The 9,674-nt window shown below is 47.1% G+C and overlaps 2 protein-coding genes and 1 long non-coding RNA gene across 5 annotated transcripts; 2 read left to right on the forward strand and 1 right to left on the reverse strand.

Annotated features, from left to right (window-relative positions):
- The first annotated feature begins 48 nt into the window (after positions 1–48).
- Positions 49–5,684, forward strand: POFUT4 (protein O-fucosyltransferase 4). Of its 2 annotated transcripts, XR_013377835.1 has the most exons (4): positions 49–793; positions 910–1,535; positions 3,180–3,680; positions 3,926–5,684. XR_013377835.1 is itself a non-coding variant. In XM_077895027.1 (3 exons), exons 1-3 carry the CDS (start codon positions 86–88, stop codon positions 3,325–3,327), a joined length of 1,482 nt encoding a protein of 493 aa, XP_077751153.1. In that variant the 5' UTR covers positions 49–85; the 3' UTR covers positions 3,328–5,684. The 2 variants fall into 2 exon arrangements, 1 of the variants encoding a protein (XP_077751153.1); XM_077895027.1 differs by having other exon boundaries at positions 3,180–5,684.
- Positions 5,685–5,756: 72 nt separating this feature from the next.
- LOC144312369 (uncharacterized) lies at positions 5,757–8,200 on the reverse strand. Its single transcript, XR_013377837.1, has 2 exons — positions 8,068–8,200; positions 5,757–6,018 (listed from the first exon to the last, which is right to left on the reverse strand). It is a non-coding gene; the product is annotated as an uncharacterized LOC144312369 (long non-coding RNA).
- CHCHD1 (coiled-coil-helix-coiled-coil-helix domain containing 1) lies at positions 8,192–9,515 on the forward strand. 2 transcript variants are annotated; one of them, XM_077895037.1, is made up of 4 exons: positions 8,192–8,368; positions 8,493–8,611; positions 8,702–8,793; positions 9,217–9,515. In XM_077895037.1, exons 1-3 carry the CDS (start codon positions 8,245–8,247, stop codon positions 8,789–8,791), a joined length of 333 nt encoding a protein of 110 aa, XP_077751163.1. In that variant the 5' UTR covers positions 8,192–8,244; the 3' UTR covers positions 8,792–8,793; positions 9,217–9,515. The 2 variants fall into 2 exon arrangements, with proteins under 2 accessions (XP_077751163.1, XP_077751162.1); XM_077895036.1 differs by lacking the exon at positions 8,702–8,793 and having other exon boundaries at positions 8,197–8,368.
- The last annotated feature ends 159 nt before the right edge of the window (positions 9,516–9,674 follow it).

The raw sequence follows: 9,674 nt of genomic DNA on the forward strand, positions 1-9,674 counted from the left end.
TCCTGTCCGGTCGCCGCTCGCCGCAGGGCGGGGTCTGGTGCCGCCGGGAGGAGTTGGGGGGGTGGCGGGGCAGCTGCCAGCGGCCATGGCGGCAGGCCGCGGCTGGGCTGTGCTTGCCGTCCTCGGGGCGCTGAGTGCTTGTGCGGTCAGCGGCCCCGGGCCTGAGGCCGAGGGGGACTCCGGCGGGGAGGCGGCCTGGACGGAGCCGTGGGATGGTGCGGTTTTCCGGCCGCCCTCAGCGCTGGGCGCGGTGGGGGTGGCGCGCAGCCCCGGGGCTCCGCGGCCCGGGCGGGAGGAGGCGGTGGGCCTGCCGGTGCTGCTGTGGTGGAGCCCGGGGCTGTTTCCCCACTTCCCCGGCGACTCGGAGCGCATCGAGTGCGCGCGCGGGGCGTGCGTGGCGTCCCGGGACCGACGGGCGCGGGGGCACCCGCGGACGCGCGCGCTGCTCTTTTACGGCACCGACTTTCGCGCGTCTGAGGCGCCGCTGCCGCGCCTGGCCCATCAGAGCTGGGCGCTCCTGCACGAGGAGTCGCCCCTCAACAACTTCCTGCTGAGCCACGGTCCGGGCATCCGCCTTTTCAATCTCACTGCCACCTTCAGCCGCCATTCGGACTACCCGCTGCCGCTGCAGTGGCTGCCCGGGGCCGCCTACCTGCGCCGCGCGGCGCCTCCGCTAGAGGAGCGCGCCGAGTGGCGGCTCCGGGGCTACGCGCCGCTGCTCTACCTGCAGTCCCACTGCGACGTGCCTGCGGACCGGGACCGCTACGTGCGGGAGCTGATGCGCTACATCCCGGTGGGTGGGGCCGGGGCGGGGCCGGGGGGCGAGGGGGCGCGCGGCTGAGGCCGGGACCTCCGGTGCCCGGGCCGACCTGCGGCACCCGCTTGACGGCCGTCCTCTACCCCGCTCAGGTGGACTCCTATGGGAAATGCCTGCAAAACCGGGAGCTGCCCACTCCGCGGTTACAGGACACAGCCACAGCCACCACCGAGGATCCAGAGCTCTTGGCCTTCTTGTCTCGCTATAAGTTCCACTTGGCCCTCGAAAATGCCATCTGTGATGACTACATGACCGAGAAACTGTGGCGCCCCATGCATCTCGGGGCCGTGCCTGTGTATCGCGGCTCTCCTTCAGTGAGGGACTGGATGCCCGACAATCACTCCATCATCCTCATCGATGACTTTGAGTCCCCGCAGAAGCTGGCAGAATTTATTGACTTTCTGGACAAGAATGACGAAGAATACATGAAATACCTGGCATATAAGCAACCTGGGGGCATCACCAACCAGTTCCTCCTGGATAGTCTGGAGCACCGGGAGTGGGGAGTGAATGATCCTATGTTGCCTAACTACCTCAATGGCTTCGAGTGTTTCGTCTGTGACCATGAACTGGCTCGTCTGGAGGCCGAGAAAGCCCACGCAGCCTCTCCCGGGGACATCCCTGGCCCTGAACCTCACATTGCCCAGCCCTCACACATGGACTGTCCAGTGCCCACACCTGGCTTTGGCAGTGTGGAAGAGATTCCTGAGAATGACAGGTAAGGATAGCTGGGGTCCCTGTAGCGCCATCAAATCAAATGGCTGACTTACTTGCTTACTGTGGGCAGTGAGCTAGTAACTAGATTCTGAGGGGATTGTTTGTTGTATAAGAAAATCATGACATGGGCTTAGGCTGCCTTTAAAGTGTCAGGGAAAAAAAAAAGTGTCAGGAGTCTAGTTGGGGAGACCAGACCGAAAAAGCTCAGTAAAAGATGCAAAATACAATTCAAGGCAACAACATGAGGATCAGCTTATGTGAGCAGTGTTTACAATAGTGATTCAAAAAGGCTTCAACAACAACAACAACAAAAGGCTTCAACCAGAGCCGAGGGGGCCTGTTCGGAGCAAGTGATGGGGGAGAGACAAAGTTGGGTAGATAAGCTGGGGCCAGGCTCTACAGAGCTTGAATACCAGGCTCAGGAGCTGGACTGTCCTGAAAATCAACTCAGCTGTTTATTCAGTACCTTCCATATGATGGGGGTGGGAATGAGCAGTGCAAAGATGGGTATTTTGAGAGGTTTGTCTGCAGCAGGGTTTACGTCTGTTGGTATAATTATTAGTAGCACCTTCTTTCATTCTTAAAAGTACTCTGATTTGGATGATAAATTATGTTCACGGGATGCCTGGGTGGCTCAGCGGTTGAGCATCTGCCTTTGACTCAGGGCGTGATCCTGGGGTCTTGGGATCAAGTCCCACATTGGGGTGGACTCTTCAAGGAGCCTGCTTCTCCCTCTGTTTCTGCCTCTCTCTCTGTGTCTCTCATGAATAAATAAAATCTTAGAAAAAAATTAAAGTATCCATTTTTAAAAAATCTTTAAAATAAAAACAATTATGTTCACTCTAAACAAAATAGGACTGCTTTCAATAGATAATAATGAAATGGTGGGCGAATTGGAAGAGAAGTGAGGAAGCTACTGCCAGGCGGTGCATTGGGAAACAATGTCAGCATGGGAGGTAGGGTGGGAAAATGTTGAAGCCACTTGTAGGAAACCACAGGTGTTCAGGGAGAGGTGATTAAGCTCTGATTATTAAGCTTAAGAAAGCAAGGCTGTTAGAATATCCTGCAGAGACTGGCTTACACAGTGGATGGCAGCAGAGGGTTGTTTGTATACACTGCTGGCACAGTTTGGTTCTGGGAATGGAGTCCTCCTCCGCCAAGTAGTTTGTATCTATGCTGAACATAATTCATTATGATTTACTAGAAGCAAAATGTAAAACATTTAAAAAAGAAAATATGTTTCATCTAGACACTGGACATCACTGCACCTTCATTAAAGGTGCAATTTATACAATAACTAAAGAGGCTCCAGGCTTTACTTTCAGAGACTTCTGGTTCCGTAGTCTGGCCCTTGCCCTGCCTTCCTCTGAACTCCTTCCATATTTGGGAACCAGGAGTGAGCAAGTCAGGAACTTTAACTCATTAGGGGTGGGTTGTGTGGGCTGTGTGATAAATACACGTTTGCAATTTACTGTCACCTGTACTACTACTAGATTTACTTCACATTTCCTCCCCTTCAAAGCAGAGCCCTGTCCCAGCCAGAGACTGCTGTATCTGCTTAAGATTTCTTTGACACGATTCAGAGAAGGCAGGACTCATAGCTGTGTAGAGGTTCCATAATCCAACTTTTCTTTTGATGTTTCAGCTGGAAGGAGATGTGGCTGCAAGATTATTGGCAAGGTCTGGACCAGGGGGAAGCTCTCACTGCCATGATCCACAACAATGAGACAAAGCAGATGAAATTTTGGGATTACCTACATGAGATCTTCATGAAAAGGAACCAAAATCTCTAATTACCCTTGCAAGAGCCTTTAACTTGGTAGAGCTAAGGAGATGGAAGTCCTTATTCTACTATGGGACATAAGGGGCATCTGCTGCACAACCCTTAATGAACACTGTCTTATAATGAGTTCAAGGAATTCCAGTTATATCCACTGATATTTTAGCCTAGTGATGTGTATCCAGTGTCTCAGCTTGTGGTAATAAGGCCTCCAGTTCTTGGATTAGTGGGAAGCAAAAGCCTGAAACACCCACTCATTTCAAAGTGCTGATTGAACAGAATTTTAAAGGAACTACATCTTTCTCTAGCCATTTCATCCTCTCAACTGTGATTGGAACAACACCTTGGCACTTGGCTAAGAATGAGGTAAGATGGGTCAGGTTTAGGGTCTTAAAACTTTGATGCTGTTCCTTAAACTCTTCATTATTTAGTACTTTTTCCTAATCTTTTCCTCATCTTCTACTTTATATACTGTTATGTTGGTGGTACAGCCAAACTCCTCGTGGGTTGTATTCTGGTTCTATGGAATTGTATTTTTTTATGTCATTTACTTGCCTTTGATGTCAAACTTGTTTAATTTAAATGGATTTTTCTTTCCTGCTTTTCCACAGTATCTAATGAAGATGCAATGACCTTGCCACCATCCCTACATTCATTCTCCTCTGCATTAAACTGGCTATAGATTTGACAGCTTTTCTTACTGCTATTTTGTTTGTTTTTAGAGCATATCTGGAATTCATTCTCAACTCATGCACAGAAAGATTCAATGGCTAATATATGCCATGTCAATTTAATGAATTGTCTTGCTCTATTTTAGGTTAGAGATTAAGACTGGAAATGATGACAGAAAAAAAGTCTCTTTGATGATTTTTAATGATTTTGAAATGTTAAAATAGACCAGTGCAAATCAAACTGCAGATTTGATAAGTCTTAGGTTTTTTCTGTCTGCCTGATGAACTCTTCCCTCTATTTTATTATTTTTATATGCTACAAAAGTCCCATTTTTCCCAGAGTCATGAAAATTATGTTGGAAAAAACAGCCCAGCAATATAGTTGTAGTAAGTATCTCATATTATGTAGCATTTTTCATTTTATGTGGGATGAATACTCCGACTTCATTCATTCTGTTACTGATACCCTTCTGTATAACTTTGTAATACTTATCGAGGCTACATTTTGATGGAACCCATCTCCTCTTCCTAAGCGCAAGGAGATGAGAGGTGAGGCAAAATAGCCAGAAGTGGCTGGCTAAATAAAAAGCTGTGAGGCAGATTTGAGGGTATAGCTTCAGCCTTTTATTGCTGTGGTTTGAAAATAAAGCTTAATGGGCAGGGGGACCATTAGATTTTTCTGGGCCGGTGGAAAAAGAATACTTTGGATCTTAACACTACTCTGGTTGTAATGTACTATTAATGCATTAATTAGCACTAGAGAAGTTCCATCTGCCTATCAGTTTATCTGTTTGTAAATTAATGTGTATACGTACCTTTATATACACACACATACTAATTTACAACCAGATGTGTGTGTATGTGTTAGATGCTTTTCAACAACGAGGGTCTCATCCTTAGTATCATGACATCTAAGGATGTGGCCAAGGAGAACAACAATTTGGGCTGGATTTCACTGCCAGGGTGGTTCTTTTTCCATTGTATTTTTTAGTAAAACAACAGCATAGAAAGTTTGCTTAACCTGTTTGGCTTGTGCAGAAAAGAACAAGAGGGTAAGACAGACCTTCAAACACATTTATACTAAAATTGGGTATCGTAGGGACCCACAGAAGTAGTCATATTCAGGGACTCTGATTTCTAAACTTGCAATCTATTTAAATGCAGGTGCTGATTTATAATGCAAAATATACTGTTCAAGTGCAAACTTAGGAATCAGGTTTCAGTATGTGCAATAAAAAGGATAAGTGCAATTTGTAAAATCATCCTTCCCTAATTGCACCAGTTCACACTGGCATTCCTTTAGCACTTTTATGTACAAAGTGGGCCAATTGTTTAAGAATGCTTGTGGCTGGAGACTCATGCCTGCTTTCTGGATAGTACTTCCCAGACTTTCTCCTTTAATCCTGTCACCATAAAAGTATTCATAAAAGAGCAGAGTAAACCAGGTGCTACATTTCCACCAGAATCAGTATCAGGAGAGAGCAAACAATGTGCATTTTCTACCGTTAGGGCCCAGCTTGCTCTGTAAACAGCAAAAGGTTTAGCATTATTGGTGGTAGAAGTGTCTGGTTAAGAATCTGTTTTATTTGTGCTGCTGGAGTGGTGGTGGAGCATGGGACTGATGCCTTTATTACTCCATATGTTGCAATTTTCTATTATCTCAGGTTTCATTTTGTATAATAAATGACTTCTTTTTAAACAGTGTGTCTATTTGGTTATATTTCTAGGCTGAGTATGATACACTTGGAGACTTGGAAAAATATGTCAAACATTTGTTCACTTAACAAGTATTTACTGTCACTATTCTGGGCACCGGGGATTCAGTAAGACAGGGTCCCCCTCTCTCATGGTGCTTACATTTTAAATGGGTGTTGTAGGGATCCCTGGGTGGCGCAGCGGTTTAGCGCCTGCCTTTGGCCCAAGGCGTGATCCTGGAGACCCGGGATCGAATCCCACGTCGGGCTCCCGGTGCATGGAGCCTGCTTCTCCCTCTGCCTGTGTCTCTGCCTCTCTCTCTCTCTCTCACTGTGTGCCTATCATAAATTAAAAAAAAAAAAAAAAATTTAAATGGGTGTTGCTGGTAAGTAAACAATAAATGAACAAGATAATTCAAACTGTGATAGGCACTATGAAAAAACTGAAGTGGCTTGATGGTAGGGAGGGGGGAGGGGGAAATCAGGGAAGGCCTCTCTGACAGGAACTGAAACTCAACAGATGACAAAGAACCAGTCATGCAGAGATCATTGGGAAAATTAAACATCTGTGATAAATGATTTTCATTTTAGCACATTAAACTTTACACAACCAAATAAATATTGTTCCTCCAAAGTAGTCCTCTTATGAACTAAAAGCTGTTCAAGTTAGGCTCCCATTACCAGAAACACTTATTGGAGCTCATTTCTTTTTTTATTTAAAAAAATATTTTGACAGGGCAGCCGGGGTGGCTCAGTGGTTTAGCACCGCCTTCAGTCCAGGGCCTGATCCTGGAGACCTGGGATTGAGTCCCACATCGGGCTCCCTGCATGGAGCCTGCTTCTCCCTCTGCCTGTGTCTCTGCCTCTCTCTGTTTCTCATGAATGAATAAATATTTAAAAAATAAATAAAAATATTTTATTTGACAGAGAAGTACAAGCAGGGGGAGTGGCAGCTAGAGGAAGAGGGAGAGCAGGGATCCAGATACAAGCTCAGTTCCAGGACTCTGAGATCATGACCCCGGCCAGAGGCAGATGTTTAACCGACTGAGCCACCTAGGCACTCCTTGGTGCTCATTTCTAAATGCTCTGAGAATCCTTGGCACATCTTTGAATTTTGTAAGAAGCTAAAAGTCACTTAGAAGCAAGTCTGATGAAGCTAGGCATCACAACTGAAGGATCAAGTCTGTTAATAGGAATACCACCAAGTATCTTCACAGGATTGGAGAGAGGATTAAATTTGATGATAAATGCTTAAACCTCACCCTACCCAATGAGATCATTACAAAGGAGAGCAAAGGATATATAAGTAGTAATAACTTTATTTTTTTTAAAGATTTTTATTGGGGATCCCTGGGTGGCTCAGCGGTTTGGTGCCTGCCTTCGGCCCAGGGCACAGTCCTGGAGTCCGCGGATCGAGTCCTGCGACGGGCTCCAGGCATGTAGCCTGCTTCTCCCTCTTCCTGTGTCTCTGCCTCTCTATGTCTATCATGAATAAATAAATAAATCTTAAAAAAAAATAAAGATTTTTTATTTTTATTTATTTGAGAGCAAGAGAGATTCACAGAAGAGAGCAGCAGACCCTCCCACTCCCACCCCACCCAGTGAGCAGAGCACACTAAGCGGGGCTCAATCCCAGGACCCTGAGATCACGACGGCATCTGAAGGCCTGACTGACTAAGCCACTCAGTCGCCTCTGTATGGTTTTGAAGTAGACTCCACACCCAGCATGGAGCCCAATGCAGGGCTTGAACTCACAGCCCGGAATTCAAGACCTGAATTGAGATCAAGAGTGGGACGCTTAATTGAGCCACCCGCGTGCCCCGGTAGTAGCAACTGTTTATATGAGCCTAATTTTTCTTTACCGCTTTGGGGTGGTCTTAAAGAATAAAATCCAACAGTTCTTTTAGACTAATTAAAACAGGAATTAAAATCTCATATTCGGGCAGCCCGGAGGGCTCAGCGGTTTATTTTTATTTTTTTTCTTTTTTATTTTTTAGCGGTTTAGAACCGCCTTCCGCCCGGGGTTGTGATCCTGGAGACCTGGGATCGAGTCCCACGTCGGGCTCCCTGCATGGAGCCTGCTTTTCCTCTGCTTCTCCTCTGCCTGTGTCTCTGCCTCTGTGTGTGTGTGTGTGTGTGTGTGTGTGTGCGTGTGTGTCATGAATAAATAAATAAAATCTTTAAAAAAAAAACAATTATTCGCTCCCATCCTCTGCCTATGTCAGCCGTCCAGAGGACGTCATCCTCTGGTTCAGCCAGCTACCACCACCATCAACGGGTGTCCCAGTTATCGGGTCCTTTCCCGGATGTTCCCGGCCTAGCATCGCCCGGAGCCCATAAGAGAGCGGTCCACGTCAGCGCACGAGCCCCAAAGACTCTCCTCCTAACCTGCACACAGGTCTTGAACAACAGGCGTCCGATCCCAGCCAGTACCCGGCCTAGAAGGCCAAGAAACCAAGCGACCGCCCCTCTTCCTCCAGGCTGCGCGCCTAAACCCGTCGGGTGCCTAGGGGTCACGCAGGGTCACGCAAGGCGACGCAGAGCCTGCCGGGAGCTCGGTGCGCAATGGCGACGCCCAGTCTGCGGGGTCGCCTGCCGCGGCTGGGAAACCCGCGGAAACCTATCCTGAAGCCCAACAAGCCCCTCATCCTAGCTAACCGTGTCGGGGAACGACGGCGGGAGAGGGGCGGTGAGCAATGGGAGCCAGGGAGGCTCCAGAGCGGAAGCGGGACGGATGCATGGGGCGGCTTGTGGGAGAGCCTGAAGGTAAAGGTTTCCTTGTGACTGAGGGTGCTCTCGTTCTGCTCCTCCAGAGGCGACTTGTATCACAGAGATGTCGGTGATGATGGCGTGTTGGAAGCAGAATGAATTCCGCGACGAAGCGTGCAGAAAAGAGATCCAGGATTTCTTCGATTGTGCTTCAAGGGCTGAGGTGACAAAAGGCTTTTCGGGTGCCCTCTTTGGAGGAAAATTGGGGGCGGGGGGACGGATACAAGTAATTGTTCTCCTTGCCTCTTGCCAGCTGATAGGAAGTCCTTCTCATTCTAAAAAGGCGAGGAAAATTGTGGGAGCGATTTCACTCACGCCAGAGTGGAAAAGGTTATGGGTTTGAAGGTATTGTCATCTCGAGCGATTTGTTTCATTGCTCGAAGCTTTAGCTATCCCAGTTGTAAAATGAGGTTCATATTAACCCCTGCCTTACAGAATTTTGTGAGTTAAATAGACGAATGGGAAAATCGTTTTGTAAAATTTAAAAGTGTTGCTCAAATGGACATTATTGTCTGAAAGAGAGTTAAAGATAATGAAGGGCCAGTTGTTTGGATTTTAGCCTAGAATGAATTGCTAGCTGGCATGGTAGTTTCAGGCCATACAGTCACCTGTAGGTCCCAAGTTCCTTTTGAAAGGGGACTGGGAAGATGACACAGATAATTCCAGGCTGGCTAATGTATTAATGTGCTTTGTGCATTGTAAGAACTGTTGGCTTAAGTCAGGATAAACTGAAGAGCTGTCATTTTTGTTTTCATTCTGTCTTTTCAGGCAGCCCGAAAGATGAGATCCATCCAGTACACGTTGGGAGAATCTGGGAATTTACCCCCCAAGAAACTGAATACATTGTTACAGAGGTTTCCTAACAAATCTCATATTAGTTGAAAATGGAGAATCATTTTCTATGACTGGACTGTAGCCACGGAGAACTACGCGGAGGTGTTTTAGAGATGTTTGCACTGCCATGCTCTATTTGAAAGGCGGAAGGGGGCAAGATGCCTTTTCACCCTTGGGTCTCACTGTCAGGATGGAAGTTTTGCTTTATCTTGAAATAAAATTGTCTAAGAGAACTTGGCCTTTGTTGTAGATTAGGTTCTCCTTCCATACTTGAACTCTGTATCCTCCCCAAGACTTTGGAAGTTCTTTGCTCCCTGATTTGCCCCCGGAGCAGGACAAATTTATTCTTGCTCTGCATTTGAAGACCTTACACTATTTAGTGCCCTTGCTTT

This window comes from Canis aureus, chromosome 4 (genome assembly GCF_053574225.1).
Source record: "Canis aureus isolate CA01 chromosome 4, VMU_Caureus_v.1.0, whole genome shotgun sequence".
NCBI classification, from domain to species: Eukaryota; Metazoa; Chordata; class Mammalia; order Carnivora; family Canidae; genus Canis; species Canis aureus.